Genomic DNA, 17,894 nt, shown 5'->3' with positions numbered 1-17,894 from the left:
TTTATCCAAAGGGGGACATTTAGCATCCCTTACCACCATGCTTGCAAAGGCAAAAGATGGATGGTTGTTTTATACCAGGTCCCCCAGGTTCAGTTCTGTTGTTCACCCTCCTACAAATGCATTGGTTATCATAGCAAAGTCTCTGAGAACTTCATTCTCTGCCCCTCCAGACAGGGAAGTCAGAAGATTGGACGCCTTTGGCAGAAAAGTCAACTCTGGGTATTGAGGTGGCAAACTATGTAGCTCCTTCCTTTTCTTGACCAATTGCCATATATCCAGCAGAAGCTGGCTAAGGACATTACCCAAGGAAAAAAAACTTGCCTTCAGCCTCTGAAGGTACCATATGACATTTTTGATGCAGTGGCAAGATTTACAGCCTCTTTACAGACATTCATGGTTGAACTCATCTAGTCTTTCTGTGTTTGCCTAGTTCAAAATTTGTGATCTTCCCTTTGAGGAAGAAAGAACGTTCCGCAATAAAATGGATAAGACCTTACAGCACACTAAGGAGGTAAGGTCAGCTGCGAGAGCTGTATGGCTGATGCAACCTCCCTGCCCAAGAGGAGGTTCTCTTTTTGAGGTTTTGAGTACCAAGATAATGTTTTCTATCTTCCTTTGCACAGATGAAATACCAGTTTCGTAGGCAGCCTCTAAAACAAGCTGCTAAGAGACCATACAGAAATAAAACCAGATGACTGAAATATTTTTTTGGAGGCAGCCACAATCTTCAGCCTTCCAGCCTCTGTTTTGGTGGGTCTGCTGGGAGTACAGAACCAAATACATTTAGTTTTCTCCCTTTAGAGATCATTTGGTCTAGAGATCATGGGTCCCTACCATCTTGGGAACAGAACATCTGATAATGGGGTCCTGCATGTCATCCAGAATGACTGCCTCCAATCCCCCATTCCTCTTCTGAAATCCTTCTGAAATCTTATTTCTAGAAGAGGTGGAGTCTCCTCTCCAGAAGGAATTTGTTGAAGAGGATCCAAGTTTCCTCCTCCACTTGTATACTATCTTACCTTTTCAGAGTTGCTGTAAGAAATCTGTAAAGTATTATCCATAGCACACAGTACAATATAGATAATTCAGTCAGTCTTTTTATTTAGGATTATAGTGCTCAGAATTTATGTATTGCTTATACACTCTCATGTACATGCTCTCAGTACTCCTAATTTATGTTCAACTCCGACTAAATTAACTCCGTACTGAGCACTAACAATGGCTTTATCCTGAGATTACTGTTCTATATAGCCTCTATAATCCTCTGTTACTATATGTTGTTTGTGTTTCACCTCCTTGTAAAGTGTTTTGTGATTTTTTTTATGAGAATAGTTGTTTTTGCATACCACTTTGTGCTGAATAAAATCTTTCCATTGTTTTTATAAGGAATTAGTACAAATTTTTTCTCATGCTGACATTAGGAAATGGTTGTCTGATTGTACCATCTGTTCCTGATAGTGCAGCAGTCTAGGTGCCTTTAATTAGAATAACAAGCATCCATGTTTGTTCCTGTTCTACTCAGAATATCTTGTAACCTAACCTGTTTTGTTAGAATACCACTTCTTTCTCTGAGTGTCAGGCAGTGTTCATAAAGAGTTGGAATTCCTGAGAAAGGGCAGCAGTAAAAGCAAGAAACATAATTAAACGGGCTTATTCTAAATAGAAAGGAATGACTCATAATAATCAGGTTCCACCATGTAGTAGGTAGCTGTGGACAGGTAAAACAAATGCAAGCCTCTCTTCATCCATAGAATGCCCATAATTCTGCAAGAGAATGTGATTTGTCATTGGCTACCTGTTAGCTGTTCTAATTGATTGACAAAGCTAAATGTTACTTGTGGCACCTAGATAAGCTATTACCAGCAGGACAGTGGGGTGGGAGGAGGTATTGTTTCATATTCTCTGTGTATATATAAAGTCTGCTGCAGTTTCCACGGTATGCATCCGATGAAGTGAGCTGTAGCTCACGAAAGCTCATGCTCAAATAAATTGGTTAGTCTCTAAGGTGCCACAAGTACTCCTTTTCTTTTTGCGAATACAGACTAACACGGCTGTTACTCTGAAACCTGTCTAAATGTTACTATCATTTTTTGTATTATGTTCGCTGTTAAATAGTTTTATAAAGCATAGCACTTAGGGAAGGCATGAATGAACTTTTCTTCTGACCCTGAAATATTTTTGTTCTTATCCTTCCATAAAGTAATGATTTATCATGTATTTTATTTTGCAGTGAGGGCCATGGGAAGTTGACAGTGTTTTCAGTTAAAGCTATGTTAGCAACCATGTGTGGTGGGAAAATACAAGACAAACTAAGATGTAAGTACTTTCAAGTAAATTTAACCATTATTTTAAATTTTCTATTTCCACCATTAGTCACACAAACTTCGTATTTAATTGTTACGTTTTGGAAAATTAGCTACATTTTTCTTACTTACCCAGCAGTCATGCTACTGGAATGAATCTTATGTTAGTTTAATCTTTTTGGTAATGCATGCCATCTACTGGCTACAGAAGATACTCAATTTGTATTTAAAAAGTAATATTTTGTTCAAAGAAAGTGAAATAAAACTCCAAAAACCTGAAACTTATTTGACAGTTATCCTTCATAAAGTTTCATTCATTAAAGGCTTGATCCTACTGTACAAATGAAGTAACGGGAAGCTTTGCCATTATCTTCAATAGACACTGGATCATACAGTAGATTAACACAGTATCCGTGTATGGCCTGATAACGTGGGCTATAGGATACAGACTTCTTAAAGCCCTTTTGAACACTTTTCAGGGTTACCTGAGGTGTCCAGAGTGAATCACTACCAGCTGCTTACAGTGGGAGGAAGACCTATCTATGCCACCTGGGGAGACTCTCCCCAGCCACTGACTGCTGGCAATACAAATAGACCACAAGCTCTGCTCTTTCCCTCTGCAGCCTAGCAAATTATACACTCCACTTTGTTACACTCAAGTGCCCAGTCCCTTATCTTCTGGACACCTGCAATGTACACCAGTGTGCTGTCTCTGTGGAGGCAGTGCACCTCAGTTCTCTGGTTTCACCTCAGTACAACACTCTCCTGTGCACAAGGCTTTTGGACAAGTCGATGGTAAAACCAAATGGAAGTTTATTTAACCAATCTTAAGATCGAGATTAAAATAAAAGCAAGCTTAAGGGTTTGGAAACATAAGGTTACAAGTAAAAGAAAAACCTAAAAGACACTCTATATAGCTTATACTTTTTCCTATCCAATTGTTAGCTGCTACAGCACTTGTCCACTCCAAAAAGCTGGGATCCATCTTTTACGAGAGATGCTCCTGCTCGCAGAATGCCTCCTCCGTAATGGATCACAACTTGTGTTCTTCTGTCATCTCTTATACAGTTACAGACTAATGCCTCTTACCCAAGAGGTCCACTAATCAGAGTCTTTTAGATCCCCTAATCAGAGTCTTTTAGGTCCCCTAATCAGAGGCTGGCTCAATGGATGTCAGTTGTTCTCAATGTTGATTGAGTGAGCCCTGAGACCCGCCTCAAATCAGGTGACAAGTTTCACTTTAACAGTTTTGAAACCCAATATAAAAAAATGTTACATAACTCTAAAATTGTTTCCTATACAAATATCACTCAATAACCATGACAATCAGTTATTTCTTAGCTTTTGGCAAAGATCACAAACAACAGCCTTAGGAGAAATATTGAAAAGATGGTCAGACATGGGTAATATACGTGCCTGGGTATGTATGGGCATGTTTGTGTCACACCTTTTAAAACAAATTCTTGATCTCTCTCCCTGTTTAGCAAACCTTACAAAATATGACAGGAACAAAGAAGGGAGGCTGGCATCATTGTGGGAATAAAGGTGTTTGATCTTATATTTCCATATTTTCAAACTATTTTGGGTTTCTTTAAAGTTTAAACTTTAGTTCAGAATTTACTGAGCTTTTAGTCCTAGAATCATAGGGCAGGAAGGAACCTTGAGAGCTTATCAAGTCCAGCCCCCTGCAGTGAGGCAGGACCAAGTCAACCTAGACCATCCCTGGACAGGTGTTTCTCCAACCTATTCTGAAAAACCTTCAGTGATGGTGTGAGAGGGAGCTTGGAGGACTAGTCGGCCTAGTGGTTGGAGTACTTGATTTTCTGCCCCCTGCTTCTGTGGTCGAGGTGCCTCAGTCCTGAAGGTAGGGGAGTAGGGGGATCCAGGCCCTTCCATTCCACCTGGTCCCAGCCCAGGGCCCTGTGTAAGTTAACCCCTGAGTAGGGGACCTCCCAGCGGGGAGTCCACATCTGCTGCACTAGGCTACTTCCTACTGTTTCCCCTTCAGGGCATGGCCCCTCTAATCCAAGTTCCTTTGGTGGCTTGGTTCTAGTAGTGCCCTTTTGTGGACCCTGGGTGGCATCCTGCTGCAGTCACAGGTTCCTCCAGGTGTGGAAGCCGTAAGTTTGGTGGGATCGGAACCCCACATGGGCTCTGTGCTTTCGCCACCCAGGTGCCTCTTAGGCTGGGTGGTCCTAGACCTCTTTGTCTCCTTTGGCCAGGAAGAGGGTGCTTGGCTCCTGGTGGCTGCCTCAACTGGCCGGGTAGTGCTCCTTCCCTCAGGAAGGGAAGCAGCGAGCTCCTGCCTTTTCGCCAGTCAGCCTCAAACTGAGCCAGGCTCTCTCCTTTTCTCTCCCTTCCAAGCCTGGTATGGGCTGCAGGTATAAGGGGGGCGTGGCTAGCTGGGCCCAAAGGCTCTCTTTAACCCCTTCCATGCTGGTGGGTGTTTTTTCTGCTTCACCACAGATAGGGATTCCACAACCTCCCTTGGAACTCTATTCCAGAATTTAACTACTCTTATAGTTAGAAAGTTTTTCCTAATATTTAACCTCAATCTCCCTTGCTAAAGGTTAAGCTCATTACTTCTTATCCTACCTTCAGTGGACATGGAGAGCAATTGATCACAGTCCTCTTTATAACAGCCTTTAATATATTCGAAGACTGTTATCTGGTCCCGCCTCAATTTTCTTTTTTCAAGATTAAATATGCCCAGTTTTTTTTAAGCTTTCCTCATAGGTCAGGTTTTCTAAACCTTTTATTATTTTTGTTGCTCTCCTCTGGATTCTCTCAAATTTGTCTGCGTCGTTCCTAATGGATGGCCCCAAAACTGGGGACGCAACTCCAGCTGAGGCCTCCACATTGCAAAGAAAAGCAGGACAATTACTTCCTGTGTCTTACATATGACACTCCTGTTAATACACCCCAGAATAATATTAACCGTTTTTGCAACTGCATCACATTGTTGGCTCATGTGCAATTTGTGATCCAATATAACCCCCAGATCCTTTTCAGCAGTACTATCACTTAGCCAGTTGTTCTCCATTTTGTAGTTATGCATTTGATTTTTCCTTTCTAGCCCAAGCACTTTGTATTTGGCTTTATTGTATTTCATCAGGTTGCTTTCAGACCAGTGTATCAATTTGTCAAGGTCCTTTTGAATTCTAATAATGTACTCCAAAGTGCGAGCAACCCCTCTGAACTTGGTGTCATCCACAAATTTTATAAGCATACTCCCAGTATCATTATCCAAATCATTAATGAAAATATTGAGTAATATCAGACCAAGGATTGACCCCTGCAAGACTTCCGTAGATACACCCTCCCAGTTTGATTGCAAACCATTGATAATGACTCTTTGAGTACAGTCTTTCAAACAGTTGTGCACTTATAGTAATGTGATCTAGATTACATTTTCTTAGTTTGCTTATGAAAATGTCATGAGGGACTGCCTGTCAAAAGCCTTATGAAAATAAAGATATATCACACCTGCTGCTTTCCCCTCTATCCACTAGGCCAGTAGCACTGTCAAAGAAGGAAATTGGGTTAGTTTGGCATGATTTGTTCTTGACAAATCCATGCTGGTTATTACTTATCACCCAATTATCCTCTAATACTTACAAATTGATTGAATAATTTATTCCAGTATCCTTCAGGTATTGAAGTTACGCTCACTAATCTGTAATTCCCCAGGTCTTCTTTGTTCTCCTTTTAAAAGACAGGTACTATGTTCTCCCTTCTCCTCCCCTCTGGAACCTCACCTGTCCTCCATGAGTTCTTGAAGATAATTGCTAGAGGTTCTGTGATTGTTTACACTAGTTTCTTAAGTACCTTAAGATGTTGACCTGAATACATTTAACTTACCTAAATATTTTTTAACCTGTTTTCTCTATTTTTCGTTTGCTTTTCTTCCCCCTGCTTGTTAATATTAATTGTGTTGCATATCTAGTCATCATTAAACTTTTTAGGGAAGACTGAAGCCAAATAGGCATTAAACACATCAGCCTTCTTGATATCATCAGAATTAGCTCTCCTTCCCCACTAAGTGGAGAACCTATCCTTCCCTTTGTCTTTCTCAAGCTCTTAATGTATTTAAAGAACCTCTTTTTATTGCCTTTATGTCCCTTGCCAGGTATAACTCATTTTGTGCCTTAGCCTTCCTGATTTTGTTCCTACATCCTTGCACTATTATTTTGTACTCCTCCTTAGCAGTTTGTCCATGTATCCACTTACTGTAGAGACTTTTTTGATTTTTGGGTCACTAAAGAGCTCCTGATGGAGCCATGCTGGCCTCTTACAATTCTTCCTATCTTTCCTTTGCCTCAGAATAGTTGGCAATTGTATATTTAATATTGTTTCTTTGAGAAACTGCCAGCTGTCCTGAACTCTCTTATCTCTTTTATTTTCTTTCCGTGGGACCTTAGACGTTCTCTGAGTTTAACGTCTACTTTTTTGAAGTCCATTGTCCTTATTCTGTTGCTTTCACTCCTTCCTGCCTTTAGAATCATGAAATCTATTATTTCATGATCATTTTCACCCAAATTACCTTTCATCTTCAGATTTGCAATCAAATTTTCCTTGTTAGTCAGAATCAACTCTAAAATGGCTGTCCCCCTGGTTACTTCCTCCACTTTCTGGAACAAAAAGTTGTTCCCAACACAATTAAAGATCTTACTGGAAATTTTCTGTTTTGCCATATTACTTTTCCAAGAGACGTCTGGGTAGTTAAAATCCCCCACTACTGCCAGGTCTTGTGTTGTGGATATTTCTGTTTGTTCTATAAATCTCTCATCCACTTCTTCCTCTGGTTTGCTAGTGTATAGTAGACCCTTACTGTGAAGTAGGAAGGAGGCAGTAGTGCATAGGAAACTCTGTGCAAGCCCGGGACCCAGTATGAGGCTGTTTCTCCCTCTGGATCCTTGGGCTCTAGGAGGGTAGGGTTTGTGAGTGTCTGGGCCGAGGGGGTGCACCTGGGCTCTGGAGGTGAGAGGGTGTGAGTGTCTGGGCCAGGGGGGACCACAGCTGGCCTCTGGGGAAGAGAGGATGTGAGTATCTGGGGTGGGGGGGGGGCTGCAGCTGGCATCTGGGGGGTGGGGGATATGTGTGTCTGGGCCAGAGGGGGCCCACAGCTGGGCTCTGCAGGTAGGAGGAGTGAGTATCTGGGCTGCTGGAGGGCGCAGCTGGGTTTTGGTGGGGGGAAAAGGGTGTGAGTGTCTGGCCCCCCGGCTAGGCTCTGTGGGAGGAAGGGTCAGAGAAGCAGGAACTAAGTTGTTCTAGCGGTTTCTTTAACACTCTATTCCTGGGGGAATTTTTGTGTGTGTCTGTATTGTTAGATATACTTGCTGACAGGCATTTTGACATAAATTATTAAAATAATTGAAACTGGCGTGATTATATAGTGTTGTTTTGACAAATAAAATTTACAGAATTTTAAAATATTGTATGCAGAATTTTTAATTTTTGGGGGCAGAATTCCCCCAGGAGTAGCGTATGTATGCTTGATGTATAATGAAACACTTCCTCCCTTTTTCCCAGCCTGTCCTTCCTGAACAAGCTATTACCCTCTACCAACATTCTAGTCATGAGATTTATCCCACCAAGTCTTTGTGATGCCAGTAAAGTCATAATCTAAATTTTGTACTAATACTTCCAGTTCTTTCTGTTCCCCTACTCCTTGCATTTGTGTACAGACATCTAAGATGCTCAGCAGATTCTCCCACTGTTTCTCTCTTGTTGCTCCTATTTTACCCTATTGTAATTTTCCATGTCTCCCCCAACACCTAGCGCTCTGTCAAGGTTGCCCATTTTATGTTTACTTGTGAACTTTTGTCACCTGCCCCTTTGAACCTAATTAACTGCCTTGTACCTCCTCATCTTTGTCACTCCCGGACCTGCCCGCCCCTCCCCAATCCACTGTTCCCTCCTACTTGATGCTCATTTTGTTATCTCATCTCTATCCCCTGCTTTCCTTGTTTCGGTCTTCCCTATCCCTGATTCCTTGACTGCCTGTTCTATCTGCAAAACAATGCTCTTCATAAACATTCTCAAGACTATGCTTTCACTGACTCTGCCTCACTGGCAAGCAGCACAGTTGTTTTCAATGGTTTATCTTTCCTTTCCTCACTGACCCACCTGCATTCTGACTCCATGGTCTCAGGGCTGTACTTTCAAAATGCCTGTGATATATGCTGTTAACTCAAACACTTGAAAATCCTGCCCCCACACACCTTCTTTTCACTTCACCTTCTACATGCTAGGTTCTTTTCCTCCCACTAATCAGTCTGATCATCTGCGCTGGAACCCTGATTCTGCCCTACATGTACTGTTCCCATGTTGCTGACCACTTCTGAGAAAATTCAGGGACTACACTGAATTTGTAGTTAGTGTGTTGGACTAGATGACCTCCTGAGGTCCTTCCAACCCTGATATTCTATGATTGATTCTATGACTTCCTCCTTTGTAAATGTGACTTTGTTCTTTCCGTTCTTCTTCGAGTGCTGTCCCTGTGGTGCTTCATTTCAGGTGGCGGTGCGTCCCAGTGCTGTTGATCAGAGATTTTTGCTAGCAGCTTCTCGTCGGGGCGCATGTGCGCAGTAGCTGTCTCGCAGCACTGCTGATGCCTCTTCTGGCATGCGCATGCCCGACCCCCCCAGTTCCTTCTCAACTGTCCTCGGCTTGAGACGGGTCCGTTAGCAGTGTCCCTACGAACTATAGAAAAATATAGTTTTAGATTGTTAAATTAGTTTAATTAACTCTAGTTAGTATTAGATTAACATAGCAGTAATATCATAGTTAGTTAGTTAAAAAAAAATCATTTTTTCCCTTTAATTTCATCCCCAAATCCCAAAGAGGGAAGCTTTAAAAATGTCTGGATCCCCAGCTTTTAAAAGGTGTGCGTCTTGTAATGATGCCATGCCAGTCACTTTGTGTCTGCTGCCTCGGGGAATCACACATTCCTCAGAGGTGCACTCACTGCAACAGCCTAAAGGCAAGGGCCAGGAGAGATAGGGATCTCTGTCTGAAATTAATCTTGACAGAGACAAGCTCTTTTCCGCAAAAACTGATGAAGTCCTTCACGCAGTGAAGGACTCAAGAGCAATGTTACAGACCCTAGGGATATACACACCACCTAACAGGAGACAAAGGTACCAGCCCTACAATAGGAGCAGAGACAATATGTCTCAAAGCCAGCAGAGACCGTACGATGCACGGGGCCAAAGAAACTGAATACAGAGATGTCGACAGAATCAATCACAGAACGCGACGTTCCCAACAACCACTAAATAAGCTGCAATTTTGAAGCGTTGATAGAGGGTCTGCATGACCTCCCCATAACACCAGTGTCAATGACTAATACCCAAATCTTTGGGTTCTGACTCAGACCATATTATAGCAACTGGGCCTCCATCACCTTGGACCAGTGGGTCTTAGAGATCGTTCAAACAGGCTAAACCATCCCCTTTACATCATTCCCGCCTACCCATCCACCTTCCCCATCCCTCTTTAGGGATTCTTTCCACGAGCACCTGTTGAGACAAGAGGTACATCACCTTCTACAAATAGGTGCAGTGGAACTGGTTCAGTCACAACACAGAAGGAAGGGATTCTATTCCCATTACTTCCTGACCCAAAAGAAAAATGGAGGATGGAGACCCATCCTCAATCTAAGGAGACTCAACAAATTCATCCATGCCCACAGATTCAAAATGGTCACCCTGAGCTCAATCATCCCTACGCTGGAAGAAGGGGACTGGTACGCAGCCCTCAATCTACAAGACGCATAGTTTCATGATACAATCCATCCATCTCACAGACGCTTCCTAAAGTTCACAGTAGGACAAGAACATTTCCAATACAGAGCGCTACCATTTGGCCTCTCAACTGCACTGAGAGTATTCACCAAAACACTTGCGGTAGTAGCGGCTGACTTACGCAGAAGTGGGATACTGATATTCCCTTACTTAGACAACTGCCTACTCAAAGACACCACAAAGACAAAAACAGAAGGAAGCATTCAAATAACCACCTCTCTCTTTCACTCCCTGAGACTTCAAATCAATGAAAAGAAATCCACCCTAGCTCCAGTGCAGCAACTAGAGTTCAATGGAGCTCACCTGGACTCCCTCACGGCCAGAGCATCACTTCCAAGGCTACGTTTCACCACTATGACCTCCCTTATATCAGTGATCTCACAGTCCATGGGTACATGTGCGAATATGCCTACAACTGTTGGGACATATGGCTGCTACCACATTCGTTGTAAAACACTCCAGGCTACACATGCGGTGCCTTCAGAGATGGCTGAATGCAGTATACAGCCCACAAAGACACAGTCGAAACAAGAGAATCACACCCACAGGAGAGGTGATACAATCACTATGCTGGTGGAGAAACCCAACGAACGTTTGTTCTGGTGTACCATTCCAACAAGAGCCACCATTTGTTCAGATCACGACAGATGCCTCCCTGATTGGATGAGGGTGCTCAGCTGAAGCAACATACAACACAGGGCAAATGGTTCCGTGTGGAAACACATCTACACATAAGCCTGCTCGAACTATGTGCGGTCCGCAATGCATGCTGCCACTTCCTTCCTCTCATAAGAGACCGAATGATACAGATCCTAACAGACTACATCGCATGTATGTTCTATATCAACCGCCAGGGTGGGGCATGATCCCACTCTGTATGTGTGAAAGCTCTAAAGCTATGGAACTGGTGCATAAGGCACAACATCACTCTCACAGCATCATACCTACCGGGCTGCTTGAATATCATGGCGGACACTCAAAGCAGACAGTTCTCCCAAGAACACGAATGGAAACCGAATGACAAAATAACACATCATATTTTCCAAGATAGGGATCTCTGTTGATAGATCTGTTTGCGACACGAGCAAACAAGAAATGCCCAAAGTTCTGCTCACTTGCAGGACAGGGAGTACAATCACTGGGAGAGGTATTCCTTATCAAATGGAACGCCCCTCTCCTATATGCCCTCCCATCGATTCCTCTGATCTCCGGAGTCATACACAAGACATGAACCGACAGAGCCAAGCTAATTCTTATAGTGCCAACATGGCCCAGTCAAACTTGGTTCCCTTACCTGTCCCGCATGGCACTATGCAAGCCGTTCACTTTCCCCATCCTACACAATCTCCTCTTACAGGACAACGATCAAATCCTCCATCCAGTTCCAGGCAAACTCCACCTGAAGGCATGGCTCCATCCTGAGGAATTAACCTGTTCTGATCAAGTAAAACAAGTACTGATTAATAGCAGGAAACATACCTCCAAAAATGGAAAAGGTTTTCCCTCTGGTACCAAACCAAACAAATATCTGCACAACAGGCCCCACTTCTGATCATCCTGGATTACCTACTATCCTTAAAAAAACTTTGGACTGGCTACGAACTCGATTAAAGTTATCCTCATGGCCATAATGGCCTTCCACCAGCAGGTGGATGGGACATCAGTATTCACCCATCCCATTACTAGGAGGTTCGTAACGGGGTTACAGAACATGCACCCGGATATCCGTGAACCCACACCATCATGGGATTTAAACTTAGTGCTCAAATGTCTAACCAGAAAACCATTCAAACCCTTAGCACTGTGTTATTTACTTCATTTATTTATGAAAGTGGCACTCTTGATAGCCATCACATCGGCACGAAGAGTGGGTGAGATGGGGAGACTCATGGCTCACCCCCCATACACAATATTCTGTAAGGACAAAGTCACTCTGGGGATGGACCCAAAATTCATGACCAAAATATAGTCCTCATTCCACCTAAACCAGCTGATTCACTTACTTACATTCCATCCAAAACCACACAGCAACCCCCAAGAGGCGGTGTTACATACATTAGATGTCCACCATGCCCTGGCCTTTTATCTGGACAGAATGAAGGACTTTCGTAAATCTCCCAGACTATTTGTATCAATGAAAGAAAGATCTAAAGGTGTGGCTATATCCATGCAAAGACTATCTAAGTGGATAAAACTGCATCCAATTGTGCTACTCCCTATGTAACACAGCAGCCCCAATGCGCATCAGAACACACTCAACGAGCTGTAGCAACTTCCATAGCATTCCTTCACAACGTACCCATCATAGAGATATGCAGAGCAGCCACGTGGACATCTGAACACACATTTGCTAACCATTATGCTCAGCTCGAGCACAGTCACAAGGGTAGGCTTCACGGCCCTAGCCGCAACGACAGACTCAACTCTGAAGTCCCTTCCATCCTCATGAGGGCATTGCTGTACATCCACCTGAAGTGGAGCACCCACAGGGACAGCACTCGAAGAAGAAGGGAAGGTTACTCACCTTGTGCAGTAACTGAGGTTCTTCGAGATGGGTGTCCCAGCGGGTGCTCCAGTACCCACGCTCCTCCCCTCTACTTTGGAGTAAGAACTTAATGCTCCACGATAGAGAAGAAACTGAGGGGGTTGGGGTGTGCGTGTGCCAGAAGAGGTGCCAGTGGCTCTGCAAGACAGCTAGTGTACCCATGCACCCCGACCAGACACTGCTAGCAAAAATCTCCCATCGACAGCGCTGAGACTGAAGTGGAGACCCACAGGGACACACATCTTGAAGAACCTCAGTTACTGCACAAGGTGAGTAACCTTCCCTGCTGTCATATACTGTATCTTGCCTAAGCAGCTTACTTTTCCACTCTGGTTGACTCATATGCCCACAACTCTCCTGCTCCCTGCCATCCCTCTTAGCCCAAAATCTTACTAAGATTGACACCATCTGGTGTGAGCCCTCCTCCTTTCATCCGCACTTCCTTTCTTTTCCTTTTTCCTTTCCCTTTCCTGATCTCCATTCCTCCCCTTCTGATCATTCCTAATCTCTTCCTCATCTGGTTTCTTTTGTCTCACGTTCAGATATATTCCACTGTCTCCCCCACAATAAAATAGTCTCCCCACTCTTGCTTCACTGTCTACTCTCTCTTCTGTCCCCTCCTTTTCAAACCTGGACTCCTTCAATGTCTGGTCTACTCTTGGTGCCTTTATTTCCTCATTATAAACTGTGTCCTTGATATGTTCAAACTGGGGATTGAGTTTGATTGAAATTATATGGCTTTTGGACATCTAGCGAAAAGCCTTTTTGACTTAACTGAGTTACACCTGTTCAAAAAAATGTCACAAAGTATAATTTATACAATTGTAAGTGGCCGTGTGATTGCATATGCCTGTGTAAGTGCTTTTTAAATTCTTTGGATTCTTTTGCCTTCCTCTGTCGCATGGGGCACGGGTCACTTGCTGGAGGATTCTCTGCTCCTTGAAGTCTTTAAACCACTATTTCAGTAGCTCAGACATAGGTGAGAGGTTTTTCGCAGGAGTGGGTGGGTGAGATTCTGTGGTCTGCGTTGTGCAGGAGGTCAGACTAGATGATCATAATGGTCCCTTCTGACCTTAGTATCTATGAATCTATAAGGTATGTATGAAAACCTCATTACATTCAACTGGGAATATGCATTTGGGATGAGGCTCATATGCTGCTATTAATGTGCACTTTTAATGCAAAAAAGTGTACATTGCATTAGACACGGGATGGTGTTTCCCTTACTGAATTTGCATCTTACGCAGATGAAGTAATAGTCTACTGTTTTCTAGAACACAGGTTCTCAACCTTTTTCTTTCTGAGGCCCCCCCAACGTGCTATAAAACCGTCACGGCCCACCTGGGCCACAACACCTGTTTTTCTGCATAGAAAAGCCCGGCTGGTACTGGGGGAAGCAGGGCAGTTACCTGGGCTCCATGCTAAGTTGCTTGGGCTTTGGCTTCATCCCTGCCTGGCAGGGCTCGGGCTCAGGTTTGGGCTTTCAGCCTTAGGCCCCAGAGAGTCTAACACCAGTTCTGCTTCGCAGACCCCCTGAAAACCTGCTCGCAGACCCCCGGTTGAAAACTACTAGTCTAGAAAATACTTTAGTCATGGAGTTTTTGTTTTACCATAACTTTTTTTAAAATGTAGGAAATTCCATACAAAAATCTTTCTTAAAAATTATTAAGGTTTCAAAGTTGAAGGACATCAGTTGATGTTTCTTGATACATAAGAAAGGCAATGGTCCATCTAGCCAAGAATCCTGTCTTCCAACAGTGCCCAGTGCCATATGCTTCAGAGGGAATTCAGAACAGGACAATTTTGAGTGATCCACCCCGCATCATCCAATCCCATCTTCTGGCAGTTGGAGATTTAGGGCACCTGGAGCATGGGGTTGCATTCCCGACTGTCTTGGCTAATAGCTATTGATGGACCTATCCTCCATAATTTGCCTAATTCTTTTTTGAACCCAGTTATGCTTTTGGCCTTTACAACATCCCCTGGCAACGAGTTCCACAGGTTGGCTGTGCGTTGTGTGAAGGAAGTAGGTTTTTTGTGTGTGTTTGTTTTAAACCTGCTGCCTATTAATTATATTGAGTGATCTGTAGTTCTAGTGTTATGTAAAGGGGTAAATAACACTTCCTTATTCTCAAACTGCACAGCAGTCATGATTTTACAAACCTCTCTCCTATCCCCCCTTACTCGTCTCTTGTCTAAGCTGAAGTCCCAGTCTTTTTAACCTCTCCTTGCATAGAAGGATCATTTCCGTTGTCCTTCTCTGCACCTTTTCCATTTGTAATATATCTTGTTTGAGATAGGGTGACCAGAGCCGCATGTACTATTCAACGCATGAGTGTATCGTGGAGGTATATAGAGGCATTATGATATTTTCTGTTTTATTATCAATCCCTTTCCTCATGGTTCCCAATGTTCTTTTAGTTTTTCTGACTGCTGCTGCATATTGAGCAGATGTTTTCAGAGAACTATCCAAGATATTTTTCTTGATTAGTAACAGCAAATTTAGACCCCATCATTTTGTATGTATAGTTGGGATTATTTTTTCCAGTGTGTATAACTTTGAACTTCTCAACTTTGATTTTCATCTGCCATCTTGTCACCCAGTTAATTCAATCCTTTTGTAACTCTTTGCCGTCTGCTTTGGGTTTAACTATCTTGAGTAATTTAGTATCGTCCGCCAATTTTGCTACCTCACTATTCACTCTTTTTTGCAGATTGTCTATGAATGTGTTGAACAACACTGGTGTCAGTACAGATCCCTGGGGGACCCTGCTATTTATCTCTCTCCATTGTGAAAACTGACCATTTACTCCTATCCTTTGTTTTCCTATCTTTTAACAAGTTACTGATTCATGAGAGGACCTTCCCACTTATCCCATGATTGCTTAGTTTGTTTAAGAGCCTTTAGTGAGAGACCTTGTCAAAGGCTTTCTGAAAGTCCAAGTATAATATATCAACTGGATCACACTTGTCCACATGTTTGCTGACACCCTCAAAGAATTCTAATAGGTTGGTGAAGCATGAGTTCCCTTTACAAAAGCTGTGTTGTCTCTTCCCCAGCATATCATGTTCATCTGTGTCAGATAATTCTGTTTTTTATTATTATTTCAACCAGTTTGCCTGGTAGTGAATTTAGGCTTTACTGGCCTGTAATTGCCAGGATTGCCTTGAGAGCCTTTTTTAAAAATCAGCTTTACATTAGCTACCCCCTAGTTATCTGGTTCAGAGGCTGATTTGAGCGATAGGTTATATACTATGGTATGTTGAAGTTAGATTTTCAGTGATATTGAAGTTAGGTTTTCAAATCCTCATTCCACGCCACTTCGGAAGGTAAATTTCAAACACAACTTGGCCCAAAATGAATCATGGTTCCACAGGACTTCTCTCTCTCATTATCTGAGTGCCATCCAACCTATGTACTGAATAAGATAGAAGTAGTCTTGTAGAAATGGTTATATATCACATCAAAAACAAAATGTTGAAAGAATGTTAAGGTTATAAAATCAAGCACGCAAAAGTTGATAAATTCCAGAATTAATGTTGTCCTTGCAACTTTATTTGGCTCCTTTGTGCATTTACATTATGATGCAGACTTCAATTACATGATCACATACTGTTTCCTCCACAGGACCCCTGCCTCCATCAGTGAACATGGGTAGTTGCTCAATATTACTTTTTTTCCTTCTCATTCAGTGGGTGGCCATAGGCCTCATATGATATACACCAGTGGTGGGTAACCTGCAGCTCATGAGCCGCATGTGGCCCATCAGGGTAATCCACTGGCAGGCTGCGAGACAGTTTGTTTACATTGACTGTCCGCAGGCATGGCCGTCCGCAGCTCCCAGTGGCCGCAGTTCGCCGTTCCCAGCCAATAGGAGCTGCGGGAAGTGATGCGGGCCACAGGGACATGCTGGCTGCTGCTTCCCGCAGTTCCCATTAGCTGGGAATGGCGAACTATGGGCACTGGGAGCTGCGAACAGTCAGTGTAAACAAGCTGTCTCATAGCCCGCCTGCGGATTACCCTGACGGGCTGCAGGTTGCCCACCACTGATGTATACTCTCCAAACCCAGTACTCAGTACAAAATTATTAATTTCCTGATGAGTGTTTCCATGGATCTCTCACTGTAGCATCTGAGTGCTTCAGAAATTCATGAATTTACAAGTAGAACCTCAGAGTTATGAGCACCAGAGTTACGAACAGACCAGTCAACCACATACCTCATTTGGAATTGGAAATTCGCAATCAGGCAGCAGCAGAGACAAAAAAGAAAAGGCAAATACAGTACAGTGGTGTGTTAAACATAAACTACTAAAAATAATAAAGGGAAAGTAAAAATTTTTTTTGACAAGGTAAGGAAACTGTTTCTGTGCTTTTTTCGTTTAAATTAAGATGGTTAAAAGTAGCATTTTTCTTCTGCATAGTAAAGTTTCAAAGGTATATTAAGTCAGTGTTCAGAAAGAACAACCGTAATGTTTTGTTCAGAGTTATAAACAACCTCTATTCCCGAGGTGTTCATAACTCTGAAGTTTTACTGTATCTTCACAGCACACACAACCTTAATACTGGCTTTTCCTAATTTTTGAGTGCTTAACTTTGTAAATATAATGCTCTTAGGGCTTGTCTACACGGCAAGATACTGTGTGCCAAGCCAGAGTGTGAATCTGTAGTGCAACACTTCGCTCTGCTGTAATGTCCTGTGTTGTAGACACTGCTTTAGTGCAGTGAAAGTCTCAAGAGTGTGACTTAGTGTACTACTACTTGAAAGTGTAGTATACTAATTCACACACTGGGATTTTCAGTGCCCTTTAGCAGGTCCATGCAGTGAGTTAGTGTGTGGCAAGCTAGTGTGCTGTAGATTTGCACCCTGGTGTGCCATGCTCTGAGTTGCTGTGTAGTCAAACCCTAAGTGTGGTTCTTTGAGCTGTTTGTCCACATATATTCTATTTGTGATGCACATGTGCCTCATAATGCAGATTCACATCAGATTCTTTTGGCCTGCAGTGTCTGTTGAGCTATATGTTCATCCTGAATGCCCTTGTGACCCCACAACTGAGGGAATAAAGGGCAGAGTGGGCCCAACTGTCCCTCAGTTCTTTCATCAATTCAGAATCCAGATCATATAGGACTCTGCAGTACTGGGGAAGGAGCATGGGTTTTGAAATACATGTGGACAATGTACCTTAGAGACCCACAGTTACTATAGGATAAGTAAAAAGAAAAGGAGTACCTGTGGCAC

The 17,894-nt window shown here is 43.0% G+C and overlaps 1 protein-coding gene across 3 annotated transcripts in view; it reads left to right on the top strand.

Annotated features, from left to right (window-relative positions):
* DTNB (dystrobrevin beta) overlaps nt 1–17,894 on the top strand; it is a 397,289-nt gene that overhangs the window by 61,992 nt on the left and 317,403 nt on the right. For all 3 annotated transcript variants that reach the window (XM_084624543.1, XM_084624545.1, XM_084624544.1), the window contains exon 5: nt 2,231–2,316. In XM_084624543.1, coding sequence (XP_084480669.1) covers nt 2,231–2,316 — 86 coding nt within the window. The remainder of the gene's footprint in view (nt 1–2,230; nt 2,317–17,894) is intronic.

The sequence above is a fragment of the Lepidochelys olivacea genome (assembly GCF_965140295.1).
Source record: "Lepidochelys olivacea isolate rLepOli2 genome assembly, chromosome: 3".
NCBI classification, from domain to species: domain Eukaryota; kingdom Metazoa; phylum Chordata; order Testudines; family Cheloniidae; genus Lepidochelys; species Lepidochelys olivacea.
This window is presented reverse-complemented; position numbering and strand designations above follow the sequence as displayed.